Genomic DNA, 17,663 nt, shown 5'->3' with positions numbered 1-17,663 from the left:
CTCAGAAAACACAAATTTTGTAAGATACTGCCCTCATCACAATTCAAAAATAACATAAATTTCAAATTCAAAATAACGCAATACCCAACACTCACCCAGCATAACATGGTCTAGAAAACTCTCTAAACCTTCGCCGTGGCCGCGGCTAGGTTCAGAGCCGTCAAGGAACTCATGTCCTTAACGTTGACCCATCGGTTCACCGGTCGGTGACCCCCGGCTACCCGATGAATATCCAGTCAGGGCTCTCCGCTCCCACCTGAACTGGCCCTCGTAGAAATCAATACTCAGGTCCACCACGCCACCTCTAAAGGCTGGCCCGTGGGGACCCACTACTGCAGTAGTCGGGCCTTAGCCCGTCACCATCAAAACCATCAAGTAAATACAGCAATAATACCATCTGTATAAATCATAACACAGGATCCTTTTCCAGGACAAGTATTCACATCACGGAAATAAACATTATTTTCCACAAAGCCAATGCCAAAAGTATAACAATGCATAATACCAGTAAAGATCCATAATACCATTCCTATACCAGGAATGAAAACCAGTTCCACAAATATTGTCGGTAAAAACATTTTAATACGCGCACATGATTTCACAAATCATTCCAAATCAAAGCAGCATATGTACCCATCCAAAAATAAATACATGAATTGAATAATTAAATCACGTATACATGTATTTCCACTATTCACAAATACGTATAATTATACAAAACTGATGTATCAATACGGTTATCATGGCACATCGTAGGAAAATAAATATAAGTATATTTCGACCTTATACGCAATTAAACATGATAAAATGAAATACTTAAACATTTATTTCCAAAATACTAGCCATTAAACAATTATTTCAAAATAATAATAATAATTTATTTATTTAAAATAATAGCCACTACCAACTCACCTGGTGTCCTTGGGTTCCTTGCTAGACCTGGAACTCCCTCCCAAGACTGAACAACACCTAATAGAATAATATAATAAAAATAAATAACATATTTAAACTCAAAAGAAAATACAAAAATAATAATCAACTCTCTATTGGGCCCACTCACTCCAATCGGTTAAAACCCGACCTCGCATAGTCCAATTGGCTTTCAGTTGTATTTAAACCAACTCAGTTTAGACTAAACACAGCTAAACCAATCTGAACCAATCTTAATTCCATTGAACCAAGCTCAATTGCACTGAACCAAGCTCAATTTCACTGAACCAGCTTGAACCAATTCAATTCTTATTCAAAATCCATTGAACCAACTTGGTTCAGTCCAAAACCCTTAACCTAAAATCAACTGAACCAAACCCAACCCATTTCAACTTGATTTGATCAAGCCCAACTCAACCAAATCAACTCAACTCAACCAAATCAACTTGGCTAACTCAACCAATTCAATCTAACCATCATCATTAACACATTAATCATCATCATCATCAATTTAATTAATCAAACCAAACCCTAATCTCGGTGCTACAGTGATTGCTACAGATGATTCCGTAATCTCATCTCCATTTTTCAGGAATTTCATCACAAATACTGAGGTTTTTTTCCAAAACAACTTCAAGTATTCAACATCAATCAACAATAAACCATGCTTTTACCATTCAAAACCAAACTAAACTCATAAAAACAAACTAAAATTTAGCATGGTTGCTCAAGCTTTTTAATTAAAAATTTATACATCATTTAAACCAAAAATAAACCTTACCAAGGGACTCCGTGAACTCTCTCCCATGATCTCCAAGTTCTCCACCTCAAATATCCTATTTTCCTCTCATTTCTTCATCCTCTCGGGATCTGTAGCACAAAGATGGAGAAGAAGATGAACCATCAAAATCTAGAGTTTTCTCCAACTTAAGTTTTCAGCCGAAATTCACTTTTAGTCCCTCAAAATATAATTTCTTACAAAACAGTCCCTGAAAAACTCCCAAATGATCCTTGAATTATGAAATAGTATTCTAAAAAGGTCCTTTTAAATTACCCAACGGCCCCCAGGTTATAACACAACATTTTAAAAAGATCCCTTCCATCTTACCTTTCAGTCCTCGGTTTCCATAAATATTTTATATCAATCCTTTTTCTATTACTCTTTAACCCAAAATCTTTTAAAAACTTTTACATTTAAGTCCTTGTTCTTTCCACTTGGGTTTCTCACCAAAATTACTCTGTACAAAAATCTTACTGCAACTGTAGTAATACCTTAAATATATTTTTCCAGTAATTATCCAAAGGTTCAGGGTATTACAGTGTTACTATCCACAGTCTCTACCAACATATCAACCACGTTTATTTTGAATAACCGGTGAATGTTGCACATTGTTTGGAAGTCATCTTAGGAACTAATGGAAGTCACTGTCTTCTGCTCATCTGAAATTATATACTTGACTTTGACCGATGAAGTTTGAAGGTGCCAATACGTACATATTTCTTCCAATAATAATTCCCACCCACTCAAGATGGTTAAATCTAACACACAACCCTCTCCCTTATATTTCACAACAGTGTAAAACATGTCCATTAAGCCACTACAGCAACAAAACAAAAAAACCTTTAGTCATAATTGCCACCTTCTGAACATGGTGGTTGATAAAAATAAGATAATAATATGAACAAAATCTCTAGGTAGACGATATCGTTAACATACGGTATGCTCAAGATGAGATCCTTGCAGCTGGTGTAACGTTGCACTGGATAGCTTCTCCGGACTGGGGAGACGGAGACGACGAACGAAGATAGAATTGGTTTTTTACATGAAGAGGCTCAAGAATGAAAACAATATGGACCAGAACACCAGCTTCTTCATCAAGATACCAATAGAAGAAGAATGCAACTTTCAAAGCAAGTTTGCAGTACATTAGCCATGCTGTGATTTGACTTGGCGTCATTATTCCCTCCAAACTTTTTCAAGGGTACTTTTGGGATTAAACAAAAATATCATAGCTTGGGGTGACGGAAGGGACGAACGAGTACAAAAACTATAAAGGAAGGACGGACGGGGACTTTAGTTTTGTCAGAAGGACCTTGGAGGAAGTTTAAAAAATTTCAGGGACTTAGAAATAATTTTCCCTTAGATAAATTGTTTTTTTTTAAACATGTTTTTTTTAAAAAAATGTGGACAAATCACGGGATGACCTCTCAATTGGAATAAAATACTTACTCTACTATTATGGTGGTGGTAAACCTTATTATTTTTTATTAGTATTAAAAAAATTTGCTAAAAATGAATCAAATAGTTTTTAGTATTTACAAAACCTATCTACAATGTTGTGCATGGTAGCTCTTGAAGTTTGTTCTAATTTATTAACCCTAGCACCAACAATTCACAAATCCATAACTCATAAAATTAATAATTTCATCTCATAATTTTTTCAAAAAAATCTCGTCTTTAAATTATTATGGAATTATATCTTAACTCCAAAATACTTCGAATTGAAATATCTAAAAAAAAAAAAAAAATCAATCCAAAAACCTAAAATCTTGAGCTCAAGCTAAAACTGAAACACAACCGTTTAGACCATACCCATTTGATAATAGCACTTTCATACAAGCTCAAGAATTTATAGCAAGACTTGCAAACATGTAATTGATAAGGTTTGAGATAAAATGTAAAATATATAATAAAATGAGACTTATAGGTTGAAATCTAACTATATTGTTCCTGAGAGCATTTCTATTAATAGAACCGTCACAAAATAACAAAATATTAAATGGGCATCAATTCACTGCTAATTAAAAAAATTCTAACAAATTTTTGGACATCAAATTAAAATGGTAATATTGTCATTCTACTCCTTGGAGCAATTGAAGGTTTTCTATTTTCATTTTATTCTTTAGGTTTAAAGATCATTACTCATTCACATTTTGAATGAAATATATTCTATTCAACCTTTTTGACTTATCCAATTTTAAGAAGTTTTTTTATGTCTATTTTAAAAATTTATGAAGATTTAAATATTTTTTTTACAAATTTATCTTTTATATTTAATGTATTACTATAACTTCTAATAAATTATTATGTTCAACTAAATTTTTTTATTAAATTTATGAATTATTAAATCATATTTAATTACTTCTACACTTTTTATTAAATGTTTTCATTTTGTCAATAATAGAAACCACTTTTCTACTATTATTTGGAATGTGCTTTTTGTTCCTAATAAATTTCAGATTGGAGAAAACAAGAGGAACCAGATTTTTCACATTGAAATTTTATTTGGAAAAAAGAGGAAGTTGAATTTTCAGATGAAAATTTTAGTTAGAAAAATTTCAAATGTAGAAAACATGAAGAAAGATATTCGTTTGAAATCATAAAACAACATTTTGAGAAAGAGTATATTTAAAATAGTGAAGAAAATTAAGAAATTTTAATAAACTTTTAAATAAAGGTAATCTTATAAAGTTAATACTATTTTTTTATTAATTTTATATTATTGATTAACTTTAACTGTTTTCATTAATTTATGTTAATTAGTTAAAGTAGACAAATAAAAAAAAACTGAATAGAGTATTATTATGTGATTCATTGATAAATAATATTTGCATTTTGATTGGTTGAAATTTTGTATAGTTCTTGTCATTGATGATTAATTTAATTATCAAAATATTTATACAGTTCACGGAGATAAAGGTTACAATTACCTCATATATGCGCTTTTTGTTAAAACTTTTGGTATTTACTAAATGTCTCCTCATCGTGGAATAGTAGAATAGCAATATCTAAATGGATTTTTATTTAAAGAAAGTTTGAAATTATCCCTCTCCTCGTTTCATATTAAACCTTATGTATAATGTTGTTCGTATTTATTTTTTATTTTTTTTTTAAATTTATGCATTTATATTTTCTTATAAAATGATAATTATAACATGACTTTAAAAAATCACATACATTAATTAGAATACAAATAACATATAAAAACTAGGGAAACCCACTAGAAGTGGATGACCGGTTAAACAAAAAACAGAAATAGAACTAAAACGGCTTACAACACACAAAAAACAACAACATGACAATACAACACAAACAGAGATGAACTACAACTATGACAATAAAAAGATAACGTAAAGATAAAATATAAGGACAGAACTCAAAGGACACCCTAGAGTGGTGGTAAAGCTTTCGAAGGACACCCTAGAGTGGTGGTAAAGCTCTCACGTTAAACTATCTCCCTAACTAGTTGTCACCTCCATAAGAACACCTATGCTGAAGAGGTGCTCCAGGAACTCCAAACCACACTTAGCAGTCACAGCTGAGTTATCTAGCCTGGCCCACTTTGCTTCGAATACTGTAGTAATCTATGACAGGAACATATGAATAATTTTAAATCTAAGAAAAGACATGAATATGATTTAGCCTGAAAAAATGTATGCATTCCTTTCTAACAATATGCTCCAAGTTATTGCCCTAGCAAGGAGGTCCCAAGTGTCCTTCAACTAGTGACAAAATTGGGACCTCGAAGTGCGCCATAATCCTCTCAAGGGAATTTGGGATACAAGAAATTTCTGAAAGCCTAAGTTAAAAAGTTTCAAATTCTCTTAGCAAAGGAGCAATAAAAAGAACAGGTGGTCTACCAATTCAATTGTCATGTGACACAATATGCAAGTAGTAATATGTAGTATATTACATTTCATGTCAAGTAGGTTTTCTAAGATGAGGATATGGTTATCTAATGCAAGCCAGTTAAAGAGATTTACTTTGTGAGGACAAGCATTTTTCAAGATCATCTAGATCACTTAGCATTGAGTGCCACCATCAATAACAAAATTATAGAATGATTTGACAGTGAATCTACCCTTGGCGGCTAGGTACCATCATTTTTTATCATTAGGACCCTGGGATTAGACTAAGATACTATTAGCCAATATGCAATTAAAGGGTATAGCAAAAAACATATGACTATGGCATTTGCACAAAAATCCTTTATGGTGCAAAAAGGATGTGATGTTATTTAGAACATCTTCAGTAAGAGGAATCTAGCGTATAATTGTTAACCCACTTGTCAAACCAAAAAAGAGTAATTGCACAATCGTGAATTTCATGTAAGATACATGCCTTTTACACATGCAAGCAGCTAAGCACTCCACTCCAAAAAAGGATTTCCTTCACGGGTATTTGGAGTACATATTCCAAATAAGGGTATCCTAGTAATAGTTGTATTGAATGACATTTGAACCACACCAGGGAATAACGCTTGAGATTTTTCACCACTATTTTCTGAGTAAGGCATTATTGAAATCCTCCAAGTTCAAAACTCCCCATCCCATTGCTTAGGAAGTTTGCATAGTCAATTTCAACTAATTAGTCGACAACTGGGGTGGTCAATAATAGGGTTGGACCAAAGAAAACTTCTCATAATTTGGTCAATTGCCTTAATCACTCATTGGGGAAGTTTAAAGATAGACATCCAATATGTTGGAATGGAAGAAAACACAGAGCTGACCAGGGTTAGTCTCTCTCCTTATGATAAAAAATTTAGATTTCCAAGTGGCCAACCTAGCCATCATTATAGCGATCAAACTTTCCTAATCCTGTCATCTAGGTCACCAATCAGAGATGGGTACTCCCATATAGGTGAAAGATAGAACACCAATGAAGCATTTGGTAGGTGCCCACTCTTCATTGAAAATATATTGGGTTTCTAAAAGTTAATAACTAGACCTTAGATGTCACGCCCCATCCGGTAGAACAGGCTCATAACAACCGCCATGGTAACTTGAGATGGTATGAGTCATACCCCATCCTCAAGTTAAGGCAAGGCGTCATGACATCTGTCAACACCAAAATAAATTAACAAATTCACATAAACAAACTCACAACAATTGATTTAGATAAATACAACACTCCACTGATACCCAATGCCACTACAACACACAAATCCAATAGACACATTCAAAGGGGAAATGTCAAGAGAATGAGAGGAAACAAGGGAGAAAAAGAAATAAAAAGAGTTTGAGGCACGGAAATGATCAAAATACCCTTACTTCTTCACTAAAGACCCAAAAAGACCCTTACATGGGCGTGTGAAACATCATCACGGCCGTGTGGCACTTTCATACGGCCTTGTGCGTTTATAGCGATTGCTACAATACTACACTACAGTGCCATTGCTATGGTATCAAACACAAGAACATTGCCCACACGGCTATGTGTCACCTCATGTGCCCTTCTGCAAAAATGCTACAATATGATATTGCTATAGTATTATAAAAAAAAAGTAAGGCACAAAGGAATGGCTCAAAACACTACTACACTCTCAAAGCAGAAAAACAACCCAAATAAAAGTCCTTAGCATCACATGAGATGCCTTCAAAGAGAAAATTCATCACTCTTATGTCTTCAGCCCCTCCAGAATTTAGGCCTTGTTTCAATTGACATCAAACAAAAGTGTTTTTTTGTGGTTTAGTAGAAAGACTTTAAAAAAATGTTTTTAGAGTAAGTTAAGGGCTATTCTGTATTCTGTGTTTAAATAAGTTAATACAGAAATATTTTTATACATGTGAAATTGTTTTGATATGCATTATGTAAAAAGACTTATTCAGTGACAAATTACTAAAATGTTCATTCATTAAGTTATTATAATATCTCAACTATTATATACCTACCACGTTATTATAATTGTTATTGTTAATGGTAATAACAACAATAATTATTATTATACTTATAATAATAATAATTATTATTATTGTTATAATTATTATTATAATTATTGTTGTTGTTAATAATAATAATATTATTATTATTAATAATTTTGTAGCCTAATCTTCTCGTAGCCCTAACTATATGCATTAATATATTAGCAAATCAATATAATAAAAATAAAACATCATTGGCGAGCAAAATAAGTCCTAAAATAGAAAAGCATAATTGACGAAAACATGTTAACCTGAATCAGAAACTAGTACGAAAGGAAGCTTCAATCTACAATCTACAATCTCATGCTCAACCATAAAATAAATCAGATAAATTGACTTCATGCCTATCACTTAAAGCAACAAACAAAAAATACTACTAAAATAATGGTAACACAAAGGTCAAGAGTTGAGTTTCATGATGCTGCACATTGAAACAAATCATTAACCTAATCATTGGCAGATAGAACAATTCCTAGCAAGAAATGAACTTGGAATTAACCCCAAGCCACAACTCACCATCCTCTTACATTCAACACCATATGAATGCAGCCTTGATGAAATTCATGCCAAACTAATACTGATTATAGCAATCAAGACGTCAACTTTGTAGTTTCAACTGTCAAGTCACTATACAGGTTGGTACAAACTCAAGAAAACAAGGGCATGAAACAGGCAGTGACAAAACATGCTAAGACAAATCAGAAACCACTCTTCCAATCCTCATCACATAGAGCCCACAATCATAAGCATAGGTCTGCTGTGGCGTCTGCCCTTCTATGAATCCACTTCCTCTGAATCATCCCTGAGAAACCCTTCACAACCTTGAAGAACCGTCCCATCTATGATCAATTCATTAGTGTCAAGCTATATATCCTGATGCATTATTCGCTTGCTCATACACCAACAAGCTCCAGTGTGCATCGCCCTCGGCCTAAGTGAAATCCGAGCTGTTATTGATGGTGAAGGCCACCAAATCAAGAAGGAGAGATTCAAAATCTCCGCAATGAGTAATCCGGAAGGAGATGGAAGACGGAACGAAGAGGATGCAGTCGGAAATGGTGGTGGAGAGGGGGTGCGGGCAAGAGGTAGGAGATGACCAAGCTTGGATGCAGAGGAATTATGAATTGTGTGTGTGAATATAAACCCAGTCATTTCTCCAATTCATAAGGCTAATTTAGTCTTTTTACAACACCAAATCTGCTTCTCAAAAGTGTTTTTTGGAAGCACCACGATAGTATTTCAGTATTTTTATTAGCTTCTGTTTTTATAGAAAGTCAATACAAACATGTTTTTTGTACACAGAAGTGCTTAACTTATTAAAAAAAGTATTTATAGGCTTTTCAGAAGCCACTCCTAATAAGCCCTTAGAAACACAAGGTCATTAGATACCACAAGTGGCACAATTTCTCAAAATTCCCCAATGGAAATCTATATAGGTGTCCTAAGTTTGGGCCATGCTTAAATATCGTACTGAGCACATTAGAGACTAGGACAAAAATGAGGGGTGAAAAAGGGTCTCCCTACCTTAGTCTCCAGAAATATTTGACATATCTACATTGCATGCTATTAACAAGAAAATTTGACTTGGATGAAACCAAAATAGCTTTGATCTAACCAATCCATTGAGTTTCAAAATCATAGACGGCCAGCAGATTTAGTAGAAAGTCCCAGCCCACTATATCAAAGGCTTTAGCAAGATTTACTTTAATTATGTGTACAAAGACTCTCCACTTTTGTATGCTAAAGATCAATTCTTCAGCAGTGCTGATATTATCCAGAATGCATATTCTTTTAATAAAGGTAGTTTGTGAGATATCTACGAGAGAATCAAGGATCTTGCTAAGCCTTGAAGCTAAGCAATACACTCTTCTCTTACATGCACTAATATAAAACCATACAGGTCGTACAAGTAATAAAATGTATCTGAAGGGTAGGGTAATCAATCTCTCGAAGACTTGTGCACCTAGTACTAATTTCTCACCTATTATTTCACCGATGTATTGAAAGATGGTTGCTAAATTACCTAACTAAAATAAAAAAAAACAACCAAAAAGATTAATAATGATGATAAGATTGAAGAAAATATTAGATTGAAAACATGGTACGTGGGGTATAAATCCTTTTGAGACATAATTGTAATTGTAGTCTTATATTGGTTAGATGTTGAGTATTTTTGAATGGTAGAGACCCCTAAATAGATTAACCCCTTTCTCAAGACAGTCAAATACTAACCCTATATGACAAACTTAATAGCCATACGACTGCTTACCTAATTACAACTTAAATTTTCTTTTCATTCACCGATTATTTTTGACCCCCGTGCTTTGTTTATCCACATGGCCTTCATACCTTTTATTTGGCCATTCAAGTTTGACATCTTCACAAGGAGTTCTCTCCCATTGCGGGATATATTTCACAATCAAATGAAAATGAGAGAGTTTTTTTTTTGTGAAAGAAAATTTTATGAAAAGGAGAACATCAGAGTGTTCAAAAAATTAAAAAAAAAAAGAAAGAAGAATATCTTCAAAAGTAAAATTCCAGCAAGATAAGGAACGGTGGTCTCTTTGGTAAAAAAATGTAAAAGATGATGTATCAAGAAATATTTTCTAGTGATTGTGATAATGTGTCAAGATTACGATTCAAAAAGGTTTGCTTTTTCAAAAAAATGGACATCACCGTCAATTCCTATCAAAACTAACCGTGTTAGTGGATAGAAGGATTGAAAAATAAGTCAAAAGAAAAAAAAGAAAGATTTTCTTATAATACTGACACTTCATAAGATCATGTGCGGATTCTATAAACTTGGAGGAAATTTTTGTTCATTTTTCATATATAAAAATTACCTTATGATGCATATGAAAATACAACAATTCTTTCTTGTCTCTCTAACGAGGCCGATTTGAAGTTTAACCTGTGTAGGGTAAGGGCATAAGTGTTGTAAAGATTACATTCATGCTCCATGTATCTCTAACACGTGACTTGTCCACGTACCTAGTATTCCTAATATATATATGGTTGTGGAACTTTTTTTTTCCCCAAAATACTCAAGAAACAAACTCTTCGAAACTAATATCCAAGCACACATTCTTTTCAGAAGTATTAATCTTATAAATAAATAAATTTTTATAAACTAAAAAGTGATATTTCTCTTAGAAACTCTTAAAAAAGCACTTTACAGTTAGCAGAAGTATCCTACGAGCATAAGTTAAATATTTGTAAAGCTTATTTCATACAATGTTAATCTATTTATTTTTATAATTTTTCTTTAAAAAAAATTACCATTTTGGATTAAATATTATGAGCCATGAGTTACTATTAGTTAACATAGACGAAAAAAAAAATTTAGTGGAGTTTGCAACATGCATAGTTTAATTATAATCATCAATTCACTATCAATAGATAATGTTCTAGATAAAAACACTAAATTTAATCATATATATTAAGATTTGGATTTACAAGCCTAGCCAAAGAGTTCATAGACTAACCGCATTGTCCCGCTGCATAAGGTCTACAATTTGAACGATATATCATACAAACTGCATGCATGTCATGTTATATATATTATGATTATCAATTTTTTAATTTCCCAATCCTAATAAAATCACATTAATTTAATGAAATTTGGTGTTGAGGTGTTTTTGTAATAGAATATTTTTATTTTTTTTTAGTTTTAAAATTGAAAACCAAACAATATGATTCACAGAGAATAATATACTCAATAGTTATGATCAATAATAAATAAATCATTCATGATCCAACAAATCAGAAGCCAAAAAAAATAAATGATAACAATTAAATAATTTGGAAAACATTTTCCACCAATGCACTGCCCATAAATAATTCAATGAAAAATTATAATTTAGTATTGTCAGTAGGATCCTGTAAATCTTTTATTATTTTTTTATTTTTTTCTTTTTTAATTGTACTGTATTACTGATTTCTAAATACTGATGTCACACTAAGCTCATCAACAAAGCTTTCACCTAATTTAAATAAAGAACAATTTATGTGGTTTTTAAAGAATTAAATCTCAGGTTGGTAACATGTCATATACTAGTCAGAGGTTTAGTTGAAATATACATTTAAAAAAAAAAAAAAAGAATCAAAGATCTACAAAGATCTACTAACTAATCAAGTCTCCCACAATTTCCTTGCCATAATAAAAAAAAATTCTCTTTAATCATTTATCAGTAAACAAACATGTGTTTTAAGATTAATCATTTATGTGTAAAAATAAAAATTCATGCCAACAAGTAAATATGACTTAGGTCCATTTGATTCATTTATAAGAGAATAACACAAACAATACAGCACAATATAAAAGGTTGATTTACAATACAAAAATTTGTATAATTTTATATTTGATGTCAAATGAACATCATTAAACTTTTATAGCATAATTTGTGTAACAAACTGATGTTTAGCGGTATTAAAATATTTATAGCAAACTTTTTTATGAGATTCAATCTTAAACACAAACAAGAATGAGATAGATCAAGCTTTTGATTGATGATAGTTGCTATCTCTCAATAATACCAAACAACATCATATCATCAAACCAAAGAGATAAAAACAAAATGGCAGTTGAGCTTCCACATCTCACCACCCATCCCATCAACAATTAATAACCCCTTAAACACATCTTAATCAAAACTTATCTTCAATTAATCAAGCAACCCCTTTCCACAGTGACATGATAAAAAACACTACCTTAAAAAAAAATTAATAATAAATTAACTCGTTTGGCCTCATGCTAGGAAGTTGGTAGTGATATCATTGAAACTTAAAAGTTGTTACTCCTGCACTATACTTTCCCTTCCCTTTTCCTAATAAGTTGAACCAAAATAAATACATGCATCCATCTATATAACTAAAAAAATGTTGCATATCTCATGAGGCATCACACACTGTTGAAATTGATGAGAATATCATATTGCTAAGAATATGAGAGAAGATGAGATATATCATCATTCATTTATATATATATATATATATATATATATATATATATTGGCAGTAGTTGGTATGTCTAAGTGATATAACTAGAATTATTGATATTCTTGTTTTGATAGATAGGTTGGAACAAACCTTAAAAAAAGAATTTTTGTGGTCAGTTTCAAAGCTTTTAGTTATTTGTATGAGAAACTAATTTTATTTGAGAAGCTAAAAAAAAAATTTAAAGTCGTTTAAATGGAAGGTAGTTGGAGAAGATATTTAAAATTAAATTTATTTCATACTAAATAAAATCATTTTACTATTTTTATTTATCTTAAGATAACAGAAAGTAGTTAATTAGATTTGAAGAGAATTAAAATCTCAACTTTTGAGAGGTATATATGAAAGAATATTCGTGAGGGTAAATGTGTAATTAAAGCTTTCGTACAGGGCTACATAGGTAAAGTAACCTTCCCTTCTTAAACTTTTTTTTTTATAAGAAAAACTCAATTTATTACAAACTATACATTTATAAATACATATTTTTTATTCTTTCAAGGATAAATGTGTAACTACAGGTATCTACAGGGGGCACATATGTAAAAGAACCCTCAAAGAAAAAAAGGTAAATAACTTGTTTTTCCCAAAATAGCTTACCACCTAAAACTTCTTTTATAAGAAAAACTCAATTTATTAGAAACTTTACTTTTTAAATGCTTTAAAAAGCAAACAATAACAAACACGCTTTTAAGCTGACAGGGAAAAAACAGAGACATAAATACAAATATATACTATAACATACAACCAAACAAAAATAAAAAATAAAAAATAAAAAGAAAAAAGAAAAAGTTAAATTAAAAACAAAAGGGAGAAATTTCCAATTAAGAGAAAGAAAGCAAGGAACAGGGACGATGACATGATACCCAGCCATAGTGTGAGGGGTCCTATGCTTCCAGTGCAGTCGTTTTCCAATCAGTAGGAATTTTAGGAAACCAGGTTCGGAAGTGGTTTTACATCATGTAAAAGGTTTTACTTAAAAGACCTCCCCCTCCATCGCATTCTAGAAAAAAGTAGTAATTCATAAGAGTCTTTTTTTTTCTCTCTTTTTAATTTCTTATTTTTTAAAATAATAATAATAATAATAATAATAATAATAATAATAAAATGTTAATTTTGGGAGAAGGGAAAGAGATAAGAAGATAAGGGAAAGAGAGTGGGAGTGGGACTGGTTTGCCCCCTATACAAGGATAATGGGTCCAGGGCAATGATGGGAAACGAGGCAGAGGGGGTGGGGGGGAGTTGGTGGGAAGTTGCTTTCCTGAAAGTGGGAATTATTACTTATGGGTCTCTATTATTAAAGATTAAGGGCTTATTTATAGCTATCCCTTCTATAATAATTGTACCACTGCTTTAGTTCTTCAGTTTTGGGAAAACAAAACAAACAAACAAACAATTGAATCTCTCACATAATATATTACTAATATATTATGATTATTAAATAATAATTTATTAAAGAGTAAATTATTTTTAAGTTGCTTGGGAGAAGGGGTCACCATTACCCACCCCTTTAAAAGTTTTTTTTAAAGTTCAGGAGAAAGCGTGCAAGCTCAACGCCCCATAAAGGGAAGCTCGTAAATAAAGGTATATACATAGGGTAATTTTGTCATTTTGGAGAAAAAGAAAAAGGTAAAGGTGGTGCTGAGAAGAGCTCACGCAATCCTCATGGGCATCCGTTTCTCCGCCACACGGCGTTCGAGACGGCACGAGCCACCAGTCCATCGGGGTTTTCATTTCCCCGCATCTATTTTTATTTTTTATTATATTTTTATTATATTATATTATAACATATATATATATATATATATATTAATATTAAAAAAAAAAGAAAAAAAAGAAAATGGAATAAAGAAGTAGAAGTACCTTGTTGTTCCGTCGTTCGTCGATGATGCTGTTCCCTCTGGAGAAACCGTGAGCACTGAATGAACTGCTTAACAAATAACCTGTGTATAATTTTGAGGAGAAAAAAACACATACAAAATACGGGGAGTTTAATAGAGATACGTACCAGATGCTGCGCCCTTTTTAGGAAGAAAGAAACAAAAATAGAAATTTTTGTTATATATTTGATACTACTATATTGTTTTACGCTTTTAATCTCAGTAGAAACGAGTTTCTTCTCCACTCCTCTCTCTCTCTCTCTCTCTCTCTCTTGTTACAAAAAAAAAATTATAAAAAAAAAAGTAACCGGAGATATAGAAACTTATATTCTCAGCAAAACGACAAAAAAAATTAAAAAAGAAAAATTAAAAAAATTAAAAATTAAAAACGTCTCAGGGTTCATCGCCGAGGACGGAAGCGAGGCCGGTGACGACCTTGGCTCCACTGCCGGACGCCGGACGCGGTTTGACAGCCGGCGGCTGCCATGGAGATGGCGATGCCGCTGAAGTAGTCTTCTCATCATCGAGATCGGCGGAGAAATGGACGGGTGGGATCGGATCGATTGGGGCCGGATTCACGTGTTCGTCGGGATCGCGATCGGTGGCGCGGTGGTAGGGGGAGAGCCATTTGGCGGCCATGTAGTCCGGCTTGCGCCATGGCGGGATGTGGAGACCCTTCTTCTTCAGGCTGACCCGCGCCGCCTCGGAGACGACGGCGACGATCTGGCGGAGCCGATCGGCGGTTCCAACGAAGATGGACGGCAGGGATTGAAGCACTACGCGGTAGCCCTTGGTCGACCGTGCGATCTCGAACTCTGATCGGAAATCGACGTCGACGAGCAACCGTTCTCCATTGACGATGACGTCTACATACTCATACTCGCCTGAGAACCAATTAGAAGGTCTCACATACATCAATAATGGTGGAAGAGGAGAACGATGAGATCATGGGAGGGTATAGGCGTACCAGCGGGGATGGAAGGGGATTTCTCCCAACGGGACTTGCAGATGGAAGCGTCGTAGCCGAGGGATCGGAGCCCGTCGGTGAGGATTCGCCGGCAATCATCTTTGCTCTTCCCGATCTTGCTCTCCTCGACGATCTTGGAAGCGTCCGCCAAGAGATTCCTCTCTGCTACGCTGGCGCACGGAACCAGACCCTGAAGAATATTTTGATCAGCGATTGATTATAGAATTTGAATGAAAACGATGCGATCTGGTGAGGATTTGATCGGGTTTGGGAGACGGTGACAAACCTTGAGGATGTCGGCGGTGTCGCCAGTGGTCGGCGGTGGGACGGCATCGGCGTAGTAGAAGTCAAGATCTTCGTCATCACTATCGCTGCAGTTACCGTTGAAGCAGTTGCAGCGGCGACGTCCGCATCTGGCCGACTTCTCGTTGGTCGCCGTCTCCTCTATGAAGTTCTGCACCATCTTGGCAAGGCACAAGGAGCTAGGTTCTGGCTCGCCGTCGTCCCTGTCCTTCTCTCTCGTTTCGCCGACGAGCTTCTCCGCCGGGGCGATCTTGAGCACGCCGGGGAACTGGCGCTCAAACAGCCGCTTCAGGCGCGATTTCTGGGCAGGTTTCACCGAATCAGTGGTCCTCGCCGCAGTCCTGGAATCGATCGGCTGGATCTTCATCGGGAACGGCATCGTCTTCGAAATCGCAGCACCGCTTCTCCTCCTCTTCCACCAAATGCAAACGAAAACCTACTCCTTCTTGCGCTACAAAGACTCCATTCCCAAGAACATATAGGAATTCCCAAAACCTCTAAAGCTATAAATGAATCACAGAACGCGAAATCGAGGCTGAAAAAAAAGCGGAATCAGAGATGAATGCACCGATCCCCCTTTCCCTGTCACACTGATCAGAAGATTTCACTGAAAAACCTAAAAATGGAAACCTAAGAAGATGACGAGAGCCCCCCTCCCCAAACCCTTTCTCTAGCCGCAGTTAAAGCACCAACTCACTCTAAGAAAACCTCAAGGAAAAACGGAGAAAAACTCGAAATCATTGCAATCGATTCATCATCCTCCATAAAAAAACAACAACGCTGTTGTGAGGATTCAATCAATTCAAAAAATCCAAACTCCAGACGAGCCAAGAGGAGTTGTGGGGATTTTCCGGCAAGAGTCAATCCAGAAAAACTCCATGGATTCCGGTGAGTGGTTCTCTTCTCCGACGAGAATGCAGGCTGAACGCTGGGAAGCCGATGAAGGGCTCTCGGGGGTTTAAATGGGGAAAAGAGAAGGATGAATGGGGTCGGGAACCAGGGCATATTCCCTGGGAACGCCTGCATAAACGTACCGAAACATCTGCCGTTCATTTACACCTCGAGATAAGATCACAAATAATAAACGGTGATCTGGATTGAATTTAGTATGCGGGTGGTTCAAGCGCTGACTCGGACTGAGTGAGTGTGCGTACGAGCCAGTCCGACGTGGCAAGGATAAGGCCTCAACTTCGAAGACGCTACGTGGAGGTGGTTATGGTGGGCGGTTTAATGCGCTCCCGAGATCGTTACACGTGTCCAGTAGGAGCAATAGGATAGCGACGCGCGGGACCCTTGTTCGATAACTCAGTCAGATGTGATTTGACGAAACTAGCCTGACTTATTGGTACGAAATTACGACCTGATGATCGATGTATCGTGATGGGACTGGGGGTAAATCAGGTAAAAGAGTTTTCACTTAGGTCCTACATTTTTTAGTTGACGAAATTACCCCTATTTCTGTGGTCATCTGTAGTAGCATTGTGGTAATAAAGGCATGAGGAGTGGGTAGAGTGGTAATTGTGCGTCAATTATTTTATTTTCTTCTTTGACGTTGATGAGCGGTTTGCGGGAGCACCGTACATCCTGACACGATTGTGGTTGGGGGTTTGAGATCAGCACACGTGTTCACGTCGTCAAACCTTAACCGCTAGATATCGGGGGCTTCATCAAAAGGGAGTTTGGTTGTCATCGAAAGTTTGCCTGATGAGTTGTTTCTGACCGTCCGATCTTGGATAATATCTCTCTTACAGTTTAAGATGAAAATTGTGATCCCTGTTAGATAGATATATGGATAATAAAATTTTAAATTTTTTTCTTTATTTATTTTTATTTTTTTAGGCTAAAGTTTAGTGGGTACCTAAGTTTGGATATTACTCCTAGCGACATCT

The 17,663-nt window shown here is 34.7% G+C and overlaps 1 protein-coding gene across 1 annotated transcript; it reads right to left on the bottom strand.

Annotated features, from left to right (window-relative positions):
* Positions 1–13,389: 13,389 nt before the first annotated feature.
* On the bottom strand, positions 13,390–16,720 carry LOC120277474. Its single transcript, XM_039284334.1, has 4 exons — positions 15,758–16,720; positions 15,472–15,661; positions 14,488–15,388; positions 13,390–13,627 (listed from the first exon to the last, which is right to left on the bottom strand). The coding sequence occupies exons 1-3, from the start codon at positions 16,151–16,153 to the stop codon at positions 14,898–14,900; spliced, it is 1,077 nt and encodes a 358-aa protein (XP_039140268.1). The 5' UTR covers positions 16,154–16,720; the 3' UTR covers positions 13,390–13,627; positions 14,488–14,897.
* Between the last annotated feature and the right edge of the window lie 943 nt (positions 16,721–17,663).

This window comes from Dioscorea cayenensis, chromosome 15 (genome assembly GCF_009730915.1).
Source record: "Dioscorea cayenensis subsp. rotundata cultivar TDr96_F1 chromosome 15, TDr96_F1_v2_PseudoChromosome.rev07_lg8_w22 25.fasta, whole genome shotgun sequence".
In the NCBI taxonomy this organism is placed as follows: Eukaryota; Viridiplantae; Streptophyta; class Magnoliopsida; order Dioscoreales; family Dioscoreaceae; genus Dioscorea; species Dioscorea cayenensis.
This window is presented reverse-complemented; position numbering and strand designations above follow the sequence as displayed.

Coding starts and splice junctions, on each gene's coding strand:
- LOC120277474 (XM_039284334.1), bottom strand. CDS start 16,153: ATGCCGTTCCCGATGAAGATCCAGCCGATCGATTCCAGGACTGCGGCG. Junction 15,662..15,757: donor ACACCGCCGACATCCTCAAG/GTTTGTCACCGT, acceptor AATATTCTTCAG/GGTCTGGTTCCGTGCGCCAG. Junction 15,389..15,471: donor ATCCCCTTCCATCCCCGCTG/GTACGCCTATAC, acceptor ATTGGTTCTCAG/GCGAGTATGAGTATGTAGAC.